This window comes from Lemur catta, chromosome 9 (assembly GCF_020740605.2).
Source record: "Lemur catta isolate mLemCat1 chromosome 9, mLemCat1.pri, whole genome shotgun sequence".
NCBI lineage: Eukaryota > Metazoa > Chordata > Mammalia > Primates > Lemuridae > Lemur > Lemur catta.
Window position 1 is genome coordinate 101,607,538 of NC_059136.1, and position 17,281 is coordinate 101,624,818.

The 17,281-nt window shown below is 42.9% G+C and overlaps 1 protein-coding gene and 1 pseudogene across 4 annotated transcripts in view; one reads left to right on the forward strand and one right to left on the reverse strand.

Moving 5' to 3' along the window:
- Positions 1-3,314, forward strand: part of PRKDC (protein kinase, DNA-activated, catalytic subunit) — a 170,844-nt gene extending 167,530 nt beyond the window's left edge. For all 3 annotated transcript variants that reach the window (XM_045560693.1, XM_045560694.1, XM_045560696.1), the window contains 2 exons: positions 26-165; positions 1,663-3,314. In XM_045560693.1, coding sequence (XP_045416649.1) covers positions 26-165; positions 1,663-1,867 — 345 coding nt within the window. In that variant the 3' untranslated portion in view covers positions 1,868-3,314. The remainder of the gene's footprint in view (positions 1-25; positions 166-1,662) is intronic.
- Positions 3,315-16,420: 13,106 nt separating this feature from the next.
- LOC123644557 lies at positions 16,421-17,245 on the reverse strand (annotated as a pseudogene). Its single transcript, XR_006737177.1, has one exon. The product of XR_006737177.1 is annotated as a 40S ribosomal protein S6-like (transcript).
- Positions 17,246-17,281: the final 36 nt, after the last annotated feature.

Genomic DNA, 17,281 nt, shown 5'->3' on the forward strand with positions numbered 1-17,281 from the left:
AGAAAATCATGTTCTTTTCTTTTAGAATTTAGAACAAAAAATGCTGAAAAAAGGAGGATCATGGATTCAAGAAATAAATGTAACTGAAAAAAATTGGTATCCCCGACAGAAAATAGGTTATGCTAAGAGAAAGTTAGCAGGTGCCAATCCAGCCATTATTACTTGGTAAGACTGTTATTTGTGGAAAGAAGCAAATGGACCCCCAATATGCTACCGATTCTTGAAGCACCAATACATGTACCAAGTGCTGAGCACTCTGCGTTTGGCCGCTGGCACTCGCACCTGTCCTCGCTGTGCGGATGGGAAAGCGGGCTGGGCGAGGCTGGGCCCAGAGCTGGGCGTGGAGCCTGCACTCCACCAGACGCTCTGCAGGGCTCAGGCTCAACCTCGGCACCCGGCACAGCAGGGCCAGTCTGGGGAATGGGAGTCCTAGTCTTAGACAGCTGCCAGAATTTTACTACATACATGAGAGAGATTTAGGGTTAGATTTGCTTTTGTCCTTTTAGGGCATTTGATCCTGATGGGCACAGCACCTCAGTGTGAAGAATACAGTGTGGGCTTTTGAGATCAGAATCCAAATTGGGTTGGCCTTTAGGTTAACTTTAATTTTTTCTTATTGAGGTGTAAAGCAAATAGAAAGTTATAGAGATTTTCCAATGGAAGGAAAAAAACTTGGACTTTAGAATTCAGTAATAGTAAATGGCAACCTGCGGTCAACTTGCTTTTGACAAGGATGCCAAGACCACTTGGTGATCTTTCCAACTAGGCCACTGGCAAAGAATGAAGTTGGATCCTTATTTCATACCATATACAAAAGTTAATTCAAAATGGACTAAAGACCTAAATATAAGAGCTAAAACTCTTACATTTAGAGGTAAATCTTCATGATCTTGGATTTGGCTGTGATGTTTGGCATTTATAGGTATGACAACAAAAGCACAAGGAAGAAAAAATAAATTGGACTTCAGTCAGAATTTAAAACTTTTGTGCTTCACAGGATGCTAACAGAAAGTAAAGGGACAAACCACAGAATGGGAGAAAAGGTTTGCAAGTCATGTAACTGATAAGGAACTTGTATCTAGAATACATTAAAAAACCTTATAACACAATAATAAAAAAACAACCCAATTTAAAAATGGTCAAAGGATTTAAATAGACATTTCCCTAATGAAAATATAGAAATGACCAATAAGCACATGAAAAATTGCTCAACATCAGTAGTCATCAGGGAAATGCAAATGAGATGCCACTGCACACCCACTAGGACAGCTGTAACCACACAGTGGGATGGAGCAGGTGTTGAGGGTGTGGAGAAGTTGGGGCCACACGCACTGCTGGTGGGAGTGGAATCTGGTGCCGCCACTGTGGGAAAGTCTGGCAGTTTCTCAGAAAGCTAAACATGGGGTCACCATTGGACCTGGAATGTTTCAGAGGAAAGCGTACATTCACACAAAGCTTGAAAACAGACATTAGGAGCAGCATTATTCATGTTCTATTTTCCTACACATCTAGTCTTTGACTTCGAGGTTACGAGCCACAGAAAATGTTCTGTGAGGGATGGGGGTGGGGGATGCATTATGATAGGAGCGCTAGAAATTCAGGCAACAGAGGAAAAATAAGGTGTGGTTTGTGTTTTCATGGTTACTTCATCTTTTTTTCCAGTGATGAGTTACTTCTGGGCCACGAGAAGGCACCTGCCTTCAGGGATTACACAGCTGTGGCACGAGGAAGCAAAGATCACAATATTCGTGCTCGAGAACCAGAGCGTGGACTTTCAGAGGAGACTCAAGTGAGGTGCCTGATTGACCAGGCAACAGACCCCAACATCCTTGGCAGGACTTGGGAGGGATGGGAGCCCTGGATGTGAGGTCTGTGGGGTCAGCAGATACTAAATTGTTTAAAGAAGCTCCCTAAACTTATGGACAGCAATCAATGAGCTGATTTTTCCTGAAGCACTAAAGAGAAGAAATTTATTTAGTGATAGAGTTTTGTAGTGTGAGTTTCAATGAAGATCATGATAAATACGGGTTAAATCAAAGATTAGGTTAGGGTTATAGAAAATCATATATTCAGGCTCATCCAAGTTCTAAATCAAGAATGCAGCATATGGTGAGCTTTCAAAGCGTTTACAAGTGCTGTAAGATAAACCAGCTATCTCGATAAACGGTGTAAGTTTGGGCAATCCTTGGAGCATCCTCACTGGTGACGGCACGTTGGAAATAACTCTGGAGGACGTCGTCACCAAGGTTTTGCGAGAGTGAAGCCAGCAGTGTAGCTGGCATGATGTCACATTATGTTATGTAAGCAGTATAGGAATAATAAGAACCACAGGTAAAGCTATAATTATGGCTTATTATGTTTAGAAATGACTCTATTTGCTATTTTAGGATATTTTTCTAGTTTTTTTCCCTTCATTTTATCCTCTTCTGGTTTTCACATTTTGTGACAAATTTGCCCTGTAGAAGAGCAAGTCTTTATTTCAGGGGTGAAAGCCGTGGTCTTCAGCGTTCACTTTGCTCCTCTGATCCACAGCTGGAAGATAAAAGTGCTTTGCATGCCAGATGCAGGGTAACTCCGAAAGCCCAGGCACGCAGGGACAGCACTAAGCATTTCAGTGCTGGGAGCACAGAGGAAGTCTCTGTTGGAAATGAGTTCCTCGTTTGGAGGAACAGCAAGACCAAATTACGGAATACCGAAACGGCTTCTTCCCACAGATCTCTGCCCTCTTCCCGGCCTGCACACAGGGGCTGCCTTCCGGTTGCCTTCTAGCTTTTTGTTGGTTTTTCTTTTCCTGCAAACACTTGTATTTGGAAACTCTTTTGTGATTTTGAAAAATAATAATCTTAAGAATATTTAATGATAAAGTTTTTGCAAAAAATCAGTGTGTAGCTTTCTTATGCAGTTTCAAGAGCAAAATATTTGTATTACAAAAATAGATCATGTTACTTGCCAAGTTTATTCTGATAAATATAAGTTGAGTGCATTATGGCATTGAAAGTAAACATTTATGATCTCAACAAATAGCATCTATTGAACTAAATACATTTTATCTTCAAAGAAAAGTAACCATGTATGTGAAAATCTAGTCAATATAATTTAGTAAATATTTTCGCTATAACACAAAAACAATCAAAGTGAGCCTACTTGGGAGTTGAGTTAATTATAACATATTGTTTTCTGCAACAACTAATTTGCTGTAATTTTCACTGGAGTCCAGATAATTTGTGTTACACTCATTAACTGGATCACCTGTATCATGGGAAACCCGTTTCTTAATGACTACTTTTCATATCAATAAAAGTTGATTATTACAATTTGACTGTATATATGGGTTCAATGTCAAAGCTGCTCAAAAAGCCCCTCATAGCTCACTCGGGTCCAACAGAAAGAAATTGTTACTGTGCACAGCGTTCAGAGGACCTTCGCACAGTTACTCGATGATAAAAAATGTCCTCATTACATACTTAGAGACAGCACGTCTGACCCACGTGTGGCCAAACTTCAACCTGTGATTCTTGCTGAATAAGGATATTTGCAAGAAATAAAAGAAGACACCCCTTACTGATTATAAGGAAATATGCATGACATTAATATTTTCATTAAGCATTTTATTAAATCATTAGGCATTTTAATGTTTTTTAAAAAAGTGGAAGCCACATACATTTTCAGAGATGTAAGAGTCCAAAGGCAAGCAGAGTGTTTTTCCCAGAAGTAGAAGAGATTGAGCCGTTTTCTTTGCCGTGGACCACACAGCTCAGGGAGCTGTGGGAGCGTGGCCCAGGCACCCCTCCGCACTGCGTGCTGGGGGCAGGGAGACGGGCCTCAGGGAGGTGGCAAAGCTTTAGGGAGGCATCACAATTTAAAACGCACTGTGTACTACTACTGAGCTTATTTCTATTAATTTTATATATCATATATTCAGTATAGCTATTTTTAAAAGTTTTACGAATATATGAATGGTAATTTTACTAGTGATAAATAGATTTTGACATTACATGCAGTTTGCATATGAAATGTTTGTTTTTCCACCCTAAAACAATCCATGCTGGTCCAGATTTAAACTTAATGAAGAAGACTTGAATGATTGCTTGCTTATGAGTGTTCATTGAGTGTCTTATCAGACTGAAAACCCGTGTATCAGCTGCCTTAGGACAAAGGCTGTGACTCAGCCCCTGCCGGTGAGGCCCCTGTAGATGGCATCTGTCGAGAATGTGGTTTTTAAATCCGTTCTGCCAATCTCTTTTAATTGATGAGTTACATCCATTTACATTTAAAGTGACTTCTGACCAGGAAGCACTTACTTCTGTCATGTCACTGTTTGTTTCTATGTCTCATCTCTTTTTTCCCTGAATTCCTCCAATATTGTTTTGTGTTTGATTGATTTTGCTAGAATAGAATTCCCTCCTTGTTTCCTTTTCTGTATGTTTTTAAGTTTTTCCTTAGTGGTTATCCTGGTCATTATAATTAACAGCCTGAATTTCTAAGGATATAGCTTGAATTGCTATAACTTAGCTTCAGTAGCATACAAAACTCTGCTTCTGCAAAGCTCCACTCTTCTTCCACTTTATGTTGCTGATGTAACAAGTTGCATTTTTGTGTGTTGCATGCCCATTAATATGGCCTTATAATTATTCATGGATTTGTCTTTTTTTTTTTTTTTTTTTTTTTTAGAGACAGAGTCTCACTCTGTTGCCTGGGCTAGAGTGCCGTGAGGTCAGCCTAGCTCACAGCAACCTCAAACTCCTGGGCTCAAGCAATCCTCCTGCCTCAGCCTCCCGAGTAGCTGGGATGACAGGCATGCGCCACCATGCCCAGCTAATTTTTTGTATATGTTTTTAGTTGTCCGGATAATTTCTTTCTATTTTTTTTAGTAGAGGTCTCGAACTCCTAAGCTCAAACGATCCACCCGCCTCAGCCTCCCAGAGTGCTAGGATTACAGGGGTGAGCCACCACGCCCACCTGGTAGTTGTTTCATGATGGCTACAACTGTCTATTTTTTAAATGACTTTTTTGAACCTTTTGCAATGACTGTATTCTTTGTCATGTATGCTACTAAAATCTCTGTTCCATTATTTCCCTGGTGAGCCAGTGATGTGACAGCAATTTTCTTAAACACCAGGCACCAAAAAGGAAAAAAACTGTCTCCTGCCCTGTGCAGGTTGGTTCTGAGCCGGGGCTGTCCCCCGCCACCTGGCAGGGCTGCCTGCGCCTGGACCCCCTCGGCCTTCTCCAGCCGCCGCTTCCTGTGCTGCTTACCCGTCTGGGCCCTGGTGCCCCTTGGGTTGTACATGCCTTTGTTTTTTATTTTTGTTTATTTATTGTTAAGGATACATAATAGTATAGTTATTTACAGGGAACGTGTAATACATTGTTACAAGTAAACAATGTGTAATAAGCAAATCAGGGCAATTGGGATACCCATCACCTCAAACATTTGTCATTTCTTTGTATTGGGAGCATTCCAATTCCATTCCTCGAGTTGTTTTGAAATACACATCATTACTGTTAACATAGTTGTCCTGTGTCACCGAACCCTAGATCTTATTCCTTCTTTCTGTGTGTTTGTGCCCATTAACCAACGCCCCCCCCACACACACCCTTCCCAGCCTCTGGTAACCATCATCCTACTCTGTCTCTAGGAGATCAATTTTTTTAACTCCCACATATGAGTGAAAACATGTAATACTTGCCGTTCTGTGCCTGGCTTTTTCACTCAACATAATGCCCTCCGGTTCCAACCGTGTTGTTGCAAATGACAGATTTCATTCTTTTTTATGGCTGAATAACATTCCATTGTGTATATGCACCATATTTTCTTTATTCACTCATCTGTCGATGGGCACTCAGGTTGATTCCTTATCTTGGCTGTTATGAATAGAGCTGCAATAACATGGACATGCAGATATCATGCACTGATTTCCTTTCTTTTGGACATATATCTAGTAGCAGGATTACTGGATCATAAGTAGTTCTATTGTTAATTTTTCTTTTTAGAGATGGCATCTCGCTATGTTGCCCAGGCTGGTCTCGAACTCCTAGCCTTAAGCTATCCTCCTGCCTCAGCCTCCCAAAGTGCTGGGATTACAGGTGTGAGCCACCACACCTGGCCTCTATTTTTAATTTCTTGAGTCACCTCCATACTGTTTTCACAGTGGCCGTGTGGATTTACATTCCCACTGGCTGCGTAAAGGGTCCCCTTTCTCTGCATCTTCACCATTTGTTACTTTTTTTCATAAAAGCCATTTTACCTGTGATGTGGTGATATCTCATTGTGGTTTTAATCTGCTTTCTCTGATGATTTAATCTGATTTCTCTGATGATATGGAGCATTTTTTCATACATCATCTTTTTGAGAAATGTCTGTAACACCTCTGACACTTGCGGCCTGGAAAGCTGCTCCGACTGATGGGACAAAACAAGGGGAGCATCTGTGCTGGTCCCTCAGGTCACCGCCAGACAGGTCCAGGGCTCGGCCGCAGCTTTTTCAGAGCAAGGTCCCATGGCCCCTGCGTGGCGCCGGCAAGCCGCAGCCGCCACTGCTGAGCAGAGGAGTGGCAGGCAGGTAAACAAAAGTTCCACGACACTCTCACCACGTTTTTGCGACCTCTTTCCTCATTAAGCACTTCCCTGGTTACTGTGGAATCTGAAGTTCCAAAATAGTTGATTCTGCGGTTCTTTTGTTTTTTTTGGCCAGCTCACTGGCTGCCGTAGTGGAGGGACTCATTCTTGAAGGGTCCTGCCCTGCCGTTTCCCTAGGTGTCCCTGCAGCAGGAGCCCCGTGTGTCCACTGCTGGCAGGTCGCGGGGTAGGGCACAGGAGAGGAGCCCAGAGCCGGAGACGACACGACCCAGGAGCAGCCGGGGGGGACCGTGCTGGGGCGGTTCCCAGGGCGCTGGCTCCAGGACAGGCTGCCTGTGACCAGGCCCGGGAGCTGCTCCTAGAACATCCCAGGGAGCGCTTCGCTGCTCTCCAGAATGATTCTCCAGGCCGCCGAGTCCGGGAGCCGCTTTCGCCGAGATGGGAAGGCCCGGTCTCTGCTGCCCGGCAAGGCGGCTGCCGGCCTTGCGGCTGGTGAGGCCCTTAAATGTGGCTAATGTGACTGAATGCCTGGGTTTTTAATTTTATTAAATTTATAGTTAATTCTTACTATGTTTCATAAAGTCACTGGAAACAGTGAATCACTGAACACTGAACCATTGCTCCCAGGGTCCCTGTGAGCCCTGGTCACGTTTCCACCAACCGACCTGTGTATTAACTTGTTTTATGAGTGTTTCTGCTTAACGTCACCGTATTTAATAAGCACAGTTGATTGATTCACGTCGAACGCAGGGACAGCGGCAGAGCTCGCGCCTGCGGGGACTCGCGGACACGTTTTCTCCGCAAGGCGCCCCTCGGCCCCTGCCCTCGGGGACACTCGCCACACTGCAGCACGACGCCTGGGGCCATTCGGCAAAGTCACCGACCAAAAGCGCAGCATGGAAGAAACCGGCACGAAATCGACTGTCGAAGACACTTGTCCCGGGCGGCCCGGATTCCCCCCCGCTCTGCGCGCGCCCCGGACGGCCTCGGGGGCAGCGAGAGTTTTGATTTGGGGGTTACAGACTTTAGCGAGCAGCGGGGGTTCAGAATCCATTAACACAGAGGGTCAACTCTAGTTAACTGAGATGACACACGGGGCCAGTGGCTCCCACGCAGCAAGTGTGACAGCCAGCTCTCCGCCTTGTACGAGCGACACTGGGGCACGATCCGGGAAGTGGACCCTCGGCGGCTGCTTCTCAGAGCCCAAAAGTAAGTCGTGCGTCCCTCCAGCGCCTGCCTCCCGGGCCCGAATCGCGGCCTGAGTCCAGCCCCGCTGTCCCGACCTGCGCGGCCGCCGTCCGGGCCCTGGGGGTCGGGAGGTGCGTGCAAAGGCGGAGGCGCTCTCTCTGCTGCGGTATTTCACCCATCTGGGTGACTTCTTTCTCCTTTGGGGTTTTCCTTAATTGTATTTAGTTTTCTTATATTGCGTTGCCCTGGCGTCAATCCGTTCACAAATACAATTTGATAGTTCTGCTTCAGTTACGGTTCTTAGCAATGAATGGATTTTACTTAAGAAAACGACGTAGAATAACCCTTTGAAATCCTGGCGGTGAAACTAGGATTTATACCAGCTTCATGAGCTTTTCAATCCCTTATTCTGATATTATAAACAAAAGTCGTCGGTATAAAACCAGTCTGTGAGACGTGAGAACTCGCTGGGTCACTTCTGCCCTACGCCAGGAATCTCTGGTCTGTTAGGGTCCCCCGGGCCGTTCAAAGTGCCGCTTGCAGCCCGCCAGAGTCTTCTCTCTTGAGTGGGGAGGTGGTTTGCAAAGTGCCTTGGAAGCCGATGGAAACAGAAACTCCGAAAAAGCGCGACACTGACAATTTCAGGAAAATTTGGTTTTCATTCCTTTGTGTTACTCGAATAATCCGCCCCACCCCCCCGCCCGACTCCGTGACAGCAGTTGTGTAAAGGGATCGCTTTTACTCGTGTCAAAGTTGCATTATCAAACATCCATTTTGCAAATGTGGCAGTAGCTGGCTTTTGTACTTAATAATTTCAAAAAATGAGAACTATTATAACATTTGTTAATTTTAAAGTTAACTAACCTTGTAATGCTTTTTGTTAGAAAGCATTTGAATATTTGGTTGCAGCATGGAGGTCCGCAGTTTCAGCTGATCCTCTAGATGGGCATCAGTCATTCGTGACCTTAAGGGAGTCTTGATTTGGGTTAGGAAGGAGAATGTAGAATCACAGCAATAAGTGGTTGAAAAGCAAGAAAGCATTTTGGGGACATGTTGCTGAAGGCATGGGTGTTCTGCATTTTTACATATTTCAATTGGATCTTTCTTAGCATCAAATAATGACTTTAAAATGTCATCTACTGAGAGCTCAATCAATTCCATCTGTAGGTTTAGGTGCCTTGGTGGTATCAACTAGGTGAGGGTGAAATGCTAATTTGAGTGTGATGTGGATCATTCTCAAGTCAGTAAACCTTTCATTGTATCCTCTGACTAATACGTCTGTAGCAGCTGCATATTTTTTAAATGATTCCCATATATCAGTCTGCTCATCAGTGACCTTTGCTAATTGGGGAAAATGTCCATCCAAAGTTTCCTTTTGAAGAAGAACTGTTTTGAAAAAAGATGGCTTTTTTGAAATGCTTGGATTTTTTTGCCATGTATCATATGTAGACTCAGTTTTACCTTGCAAAGAAATATTCCATTTTGATTTGACATGATATCACACAAATGCTGCATTCCTATAGAAATTTTCTTTCAATAATTCACATTGCTGATTCTGTTCTTCGTAAAATTTATCTGTTCTTGCAGAGATAGAATTTTGGCTAACACCTGTCCCTGTGATAGCCAACACACTTTAGAATGACATTGCAAATCCACACTGAATACCTCGTCTTTCAGCTTTAGCATGTTAGGAAACTGACTATGCCATGTTGTATTTACACAAATATAGTTAACAATACTTACAACTTGTTGCAAAGTGTTACTAGAAATAGTAGATTTACACAGAGATTTTGCTGATGCAAGGGACAATGAAAAGAAATGAGAGCATCTGGATCTGTTAATATTACGCTTTTTTTAAATCTGTGCAATAAACCCTTCATGTTTTCCTGTCATGGAAGGTGCACCATCTGTACTTACACTCACTAAATTACCAAATTCGGTCCAACTTCATGACATTTATCTTGAAAGTTGTTGAAGATATCTATTCCTCATGTTCTATTCACAAGAGTGCCCAAAGCTAGTAACTCTTCCTAGCAAAGAAAAATCTTCCGTTATGACCCAAATGAAGTAAAAACCTGCACCAAGTAAGTAACAGTTAATTCATCCAAAGCAATTGAATGATACATATTTTCCTTTTGAAGTATTGCATGAAGTTGTTCTGTTATGTTGAGGCTAATTCATGCTGCTGATCAGTTATGCTTGCCCTTGAAAGAGGCAGTCGTTTGTACTTTGAAACGTTATTGGTGTCTAAACTTCCTACAACTTCAGCAGTGCCTTCTTTCACAATTTCTGCATCACTGAATGGCTTCCCATTTTTCCCGAATATATAAGCTACTTTATAAGTAAGTTGCTTCAGTGGCATTATTTCCAGGTCTTATTGTTCTCAAAATATTTGTCTTTGCTTTTGCCTTTCATCTTTTAGTTTCTGCAATACAGCCTTTTGTGCTTCTCCCCCAATTTAAAATGTTTGTGGTCCTTATGAGTGTTGTAATGGTGACAAGCATTGAATTTCTTCAATGTTGATATTGCAGTATCACAAAGCAAGCAAATCATCTTATCTTAAGCAGAAACAAGATAATATTGCAATTCCCAATTCTCATTAAAAATCTGTTTTCTTCCTTCAGCGTTCTCTTGGTCTTCTTTCACGTGATGGGCAGTTAAGAAGACAGAATTAAAAAAATACTGTCGAGCTGTCCAACTACTCACAAATTCCACTTCAAACAGAAACACAGTGCATGCACCGTTGTCAAAAGCTGATAACAGACTGGCCTACTCAACCCCCATAAACTCTCGCCAACCAGCCTTGTGTGGTAGTGGCCCCAGTCAGGCGGGGGAAGTTAGAACTAAATCATGAGTGTAGCAGCCATCAGTTTAGCCCTTATGGCTTACTAATGTTCTAATTGTGTCAATCTGGGAGGATTATTTTGCTGAAACTTATTTTATTCTTTGGTATTTTAAATACATTCATTTAAAAAATAAAAATATAAAAGACGAACAAAAAAATGTATTAATAAAAATAAAAGGATTTATTCTGTAAAACTTGGATTCAGTCAAAAGGCCACACTTAAGGACCTAGAAGGCCACATGTGGCCTTAAGGGCAGAGGTTCCCCACCCCTGATCTGGGTTATTTAATTTGTTAGTATACAAGTTCTCATATTATTCTCTTATAATCTTTTTTATTTCTGTAAGGTCTATTAAAATGCATATTTTCTTACTGGTTTTAGTAATTGAGTCTTCTTTCTTTTTTTCTGGTCAGTCTGGTTAAATCTAGTTGAATGTCATTTGTGGCCAATCTTTTGGTTTTGTTGATTCTATTGTTTTTCTGTTCTTTATTTTTTAAAACTTTGACTATAATCTTCATTATTCCTTTCTTCTTCTAGCTTTGTATTTAACTTCCTCTTCTTTTTCTAGTTTTCTAAGGTGTAAAATGATCAATCTGAGAATCTTTCTTTTTCTTTCTTTTTTTCTTAATGTAGGCATTAGCAGCTATTAATTTCCTTCTGAACACTTAGTTTTACTGTATCCTGTAAGTTTGGATATGTTGTATTTTTGTGTTGATTTATTTCAAAGTATTTTCTAATTTCAATTTTTTCTTTTACCCATTTGTTTATTAGCGTATTGTTTAATTTCCACATATTTGTGAATGTCTGAGTTTTCCTTCTGTTATTGATTCCTAGCTGCTTCTCACTGTGGTGAGAGAGGGTATTTTGTATGACTTCAATCTTTTCAATCTATGGAGACTTGTTTGTGGCCAAAATTGTTATCTGTCCTGGAAAACGTTCCGTGTGTGCTTGAGAAGGCTGTGTGTTCTGCTGCCGTGGGGGGGGGGTTCTGTATGTGCCCATCACACCTAATTGGTGTGCGGTGCTCTTGAAGTTCTCTGTTCTGTTATTGATCTAAATCCTAAATGTTCTATTCACTACTGACAGTGGAGGGATTCAGGCTCCAACTATTACTGTAAAATTTTCCATTTCTCCCCTCACTTTTGTCAATTCCTGCCTCATCTGTTTCAGGGCTCTGGGTTTTTGTGCATATATATTTAAAATTGGTATGTGATCTTGGGTTGACCTTTTTATCAGTATATGATGTCCTTCTTTGTCTCTTGTAAACATTTTTGACTTAGAGAATTTTTGTTTGATATTGTGTAATCCACCCCCTCCGCCAGCTTTGGTTAGCATTTACATGTCTACTGAATGGGAAGCACTTCGGTTATTTTGCTGTTTTTTTTCCTGTGAGGTTCATATCTTTTTTGTTTTTTAATTTACATAACACTGCTTTTTTTTGTTTGATTTTTTTCTAGTGTACCATTTTTCCCATTTATTATCCTTATTTTTTATGTAAAAAAGTATAAGGTAAAGAATGGCAAGATGACTTGCCTAAGGTCACATACAAAATTCCCTTCATTTCAGAAAATCTTGAGTGCAAACTACGCGGCTACGAGAGTGAGAGATATGAGAGGAAAAATAAAGTGCTGCAGCTCTTACTCTCACAGTGTTTGCGTTCTGTGAGTGGAGAACACATTCGATTTTACATTTAAATCTCAAGGTTTACTTTAGAGCAGTTTTATTTCATTTTATTTATTTATTTCCGAGACAGAGTCTCACTCTGTTGCCCGGGCTAGAGTGAGTGCCGTGGCGTCAGCCTCACTCACAGCAACCTCAGACTCCTGGGCTTCAGCGATCCTCCTGCCTCAGCCTCCCGAGTAGCTGGGACTACAGGCATGTGCCACCATGCCCGGCTAATTTTTTCTATATTTTTAGCTGTCCAGATCTTTCTATTTTTTAGTAGAGACAGGGTCTTGCTCTTGCTCAGGCTGGTCTCAAACTCCTGACCTTGAGCGATCCTCCCGCCTGGGCCTCCCAGAGTGCTAGGATTACAGGCGTGAGCCACCGCACCCGGCCTAGAGCAGTTTTAGATTCACAGAAAAACTGAGTGGAAAGCAGCTCCCACGCACCCCTGCCCCTCCCAGCACACACACCCTCCGGCACCTACAGCCTGAGCTGGTGGACCAGCACTGACCCCCTGGCATCAGCCAGAGCTTATGGTTTATGCTGGAGTTCACTCTGGTGTTGCACACCCTGTGTGTTCAGACAGATGTGTAATGACGCGTGTCCACCATGACAGTATCATACATGACAGTGTCCCTGCCCTGGAAGTCCGTGCTGCCTGTGTTCCCTGCTGCACCCGCAGCCCGGGCAGCCCCTGGGCTATTCACTGTGCCCAGGGCCTTCCTTTCCTGGAATGTCACAGAGCTGTTAAAACACAGTACACAGCCTTTCCAGATTCACTTCTTTCACTTAGTAATGTGAATTTACAGTTCCTCCATGTCTTTTCGTGGCTTGGTGGCTCGCTTCTTTTTAGTGCTGATGATACTGCACGGTGTGGCCGGAAGACATCTGGGCTGCAGTGTTGATTCCCTTATTTCTACTTCTGTGTATGCTTCTAATTTTAGTCTCAGTGGCTGCCCTAGGGATACCTATTAACATATTAACTTTATAACAACCAAGTTTGAATTAGTACTGAGTTTCAACAGTATGCAGAGACTCTACTCCTCTGCACCCCTGTGCCCCCCTTATGTTGTACTAGCACAAACTGCATCTTTACACATTGTGTGCCCATGAACATAGTTGTATAATTACTGTTTCATTCGTCTTTTAAACCATCTAGTAAAACAAAAGAGTTTACAAACCAAAAACGGTTTTATATTTACTTATGGAGCTATGTTTACCATTGTTCTTTAGTTTTGCATATGCCTTTGAGTTACTGTCTAGTTGCCCTTTCATTTCAGCCTTTAGGATTTTTGTTTGTTTAGCTGGGAATGTCATTTTTTCTCCATCTTTGCTGGATGTAGAGTTCCTGGTTGACATTGTCTTTCTTTTATCCCACCGCCTCCTGGCCTCCATGGTTTGGGAAGAGAAGAAGCTGATGTCACTTTGCTCTTGCAGCTTTCAAGATTGTCTCTTTGTGTTGGTGTTTGACAATTTGATGATAATGTTTTTTGGAGTGGATCTCTTTGAGTTTTTTCTGCTTGGTGTTTATTGAGCTTCTTGGATGCATAGATTCATGTCTTTCATAAAGTTTGGGAAATTTTGGCTGTTATTTCTTCAGATATTCTTTCTGCTCCTTTCTCTTTCTCCCTCTGGGACTACATGTGGCTCTGCCTGCTGGTGGCCCACGGGTCCCTTAGGCTGGGCTCACTCCTCTTCATTCTTTTCTGTTTGTGCTCCCTGACTGCCTGGTTTCAATTGTCCCATATTCGAGTTCGCTGATTCTTTCTTATGCCTGTTCAAACCTGTTGTTGTAACCCACTAGTGATTTTTTATTTCATTTCAGCTCCAGAATTTCTATTTGGTTCTTTTTGATAATTTCTGTCTCTTTATTGGTATTCTCTATTTGGTGATACATTATTCTCTCGGTTTTCTTTAGTTCTTAGTACATGCTTTAAGCATTTTTAAGACAAGTGATTTAGTTTTTGTCTAGTAAGCCCAAGCTTCCTAAGGGACAGCTTCTACAAATATCTTCACAATATGACCCTTTGGATGACTCACACTTTCCTGTTTCTTTGCATGCCTCATAAATTTTTGTCAAAAACTAGACATTTTGAGTATTATATAGCAACTCTGCTAATCAGATGTTTTCTCCTCCCCAGGGTTTGTTGTTGCTGTTTGTTGTGGGCTGTTGTTATTTGTTTCCTGACTTTTCAAAACTGCTTTTGTAAAGTCTTTCTTGTTTGTTCTGTGTGGCCACGGACGTCCACGTTCCATTAGCTTAGTGGTCAGCTAGTGTTTTAACAGTTCCTTTAAATGCCCCACCCCAGCCCCGATAAAAAGGAAAAAGCAAAAAACCCACACAAACTCCCTAGTCTTTGCAGCTGGCTCTGTGTCGAGACGCTCCTGCAACACTCAGCCGGGCGGTGTCCGACTCTGCCCTAGCCCTCCCTTCCGGGGCGTGGGTGTCCGACTCTGCCCTAGCCCTCCCTTCCGGGGCGTGCGTGCCCGACTCTGCCCTAGCCCTCTCTTCCGGGGTGTGTGTGCCGCCGGCCGCAGCCGGGAGTGAAGCTCGGGGTCTTCTCAGGCCTCTTCTGAGCGCTTGGCTTGTCCTGCGCACACTTGCGGCCTTCTTGGTTCCCTGGTCCGTGAGGATCTTTTAAACATGCTTATTCCCTACACAGCTCCTTTTCCAAACTTGTCTTCCCAGACTTTTTGCTCGTTATATTGCTTGTCCCAGGCTGCTGCCGCCAGTGCAGGCTGTTGCCCTTGCGTGCTTTCGGCAACGCCCAGATGCCACCCCTGGCTCCAGGCCCTCAGGGACCAGTCAGTCCAGACGCACAGCCTTTGGGGACAGAGTCTGTGTTGCTCCCTCTGCCACCAGCAACTTGCACCAGGTTCATGGTGCTGTCTGCGGCCACCAGCGATCTGGAGAATGGGGACAGCAAGTGCAACTGAAATTCACTGTGCTCTGTCACTGCAGTGTGGCAACTTCCCTCCTCATTATAGACGAATGCTTTCCCCTGCTTGCTCTAAGTCTGTGGCCAAATTCCAGACTGCTGCAAAAATTGATTCTGACCATTTTTGCCAGTAGTATTTGTGGAGGTATGAGCCCTGGAGTTCCCTCCTCCACCATGTGTGGTACGTTGCTCCTCTCATGTTTCTTAAAATTTCTATTTTGCACTCATACAAAGAACTTAATCTCTTTTGGACATTGATTTCAATAATATGTCACTCTTATGCACATGTAAAAAGGAAAATAGAAGCCAAGAAGATCAGTTAAGTTTTGCTAAATGTCTCCATGTTCACTCTGGCTCCTCTGAATGAATCACTTTTCATCTCAGAAGCTTTTTACACAACTCTGCTGTCTGTTCCATCAAGAGAGTTGATGTAGTAAAGGTCATTACATATGAAATATCTGATTTCGAATCAAAAGTGTAGTTTATTATGTCTCAAAGAAGCAGCAGCACCATTAATCAAAGTATGAGCCTAAACTAGCGACACAGTTTTGCCATCTTAACGGTAGCTTGTTTACGCCAGCAGCAAAATAGCCTGGAGAGCGAGTGGTGATGAAATCTTGAAAGGCGTTTGCCACAGCTTGTTGAGAACTGAGTATTTTTCCTTGCAAGAAGTGGTCCAAAGCCTGGAAGAAGTGGTAGTCAGTTGGTGCGAGGTCTGGTGAATAGGGTGGCTGACAGAGAGTTTCCAAGTCCAGCCTCCGTAGTTTGAGCAGCGTTCTTTGTGTGACATGTGGTCAAGTACTATCTTGCAAGAGGATTGGTCTGTCTCTATTAACCAGTCTCTGCTGCTTAATCACAAGCAGCCTCATCATTTCATCCAGTTGGTTGCAGTAGACATCGCTGTAATCAATTGTAGTGGATAATACCAGCACTGGACCACCAAACACACACCATTAGCTTTTTTTGATGAATATTTGGATTTGGACTGTGTTTCAGCACTTCATCTTTATCCAACTGTTGTGCTGAATGCTTGCAATTGTCAAAAAGAATCTATTTTTCGTCACATATCACAATACAGTGTAGAAATGGTTCGCCTTTATGTTGTGACAGCAAAGAAAGGCAAGCTTCGAGAGAATTTCTCTTCTGATGATTGTTTAATTCATGCAGAATCCACCTATCCAGCTTCTTTTTTTTTTTTTAGGATATGGTCTTATTTATTATTTAACTCAAAAAATCTTATTTTTGGCTAGACTCAGACTTAGAAGTAGATGCTCTCAGAGAGGACAGCCTACGTCTCTTGGCAATCTGTTCCTGGCGCTTTTCTTTGGCCTCCTTCATTCTCTTGGCCAAAAGTTTAGCATATTCTGCAGCCTATTCCTTATTTTTCTTAGTACGCTGCTTCTTCAGAGCAATACGCCGACGTTTATGTTGCAGGACACGTGGAGTTACAAGTCGCTGAATCTTGGGTGCTTTGGTCCTAGGTTTCTTACCTTCTTTGTTTAAGGGCTTCCTTACAACATATTGGCGAACATCATCTTCTTTAGACAGATTGAAAAGTTTGCGGATTCTGCTAGCTCTTTTGGGCCCCAGACGACGAGGTACTGTAGTATCAGTCAGTCCAGGAATATCCTTCTCTCCTTTTTTTACAATAACCAAGTTGAGAACGCTCAGGTTGGCATCCACAATACAACCCCGAACAGATTTGCGTTTTCTTTCTCCAGTTCTCCTTGGTCTGTAACAGGAATGCCCCTTACTCAGTAGCAGGCGAACACGGCCATGGGTCAAGACACCCTGCTTCATGGGGAAACCTTGCTTGTCATTCCCACCACTGATTCGGACCACGTAACCCTTCCATTCTTCACCCAGAGCGTCGGCAGCAACTTCCGTGGCCATACGCTTCTCATAGAAAGTACGAAGTTTGTGTTCATCGTCCACTTCAATGAGTTTCTGGCAGCCAGTGGCTGGGAAGGAGATATTCAGCTTCATGTTGAAACTGCTGATCGCCTCCGAGGCGCCACGGAAAAGAGGCCCTATCCAGCTTCTTTACCTTGCCCATTTGTTTCAAA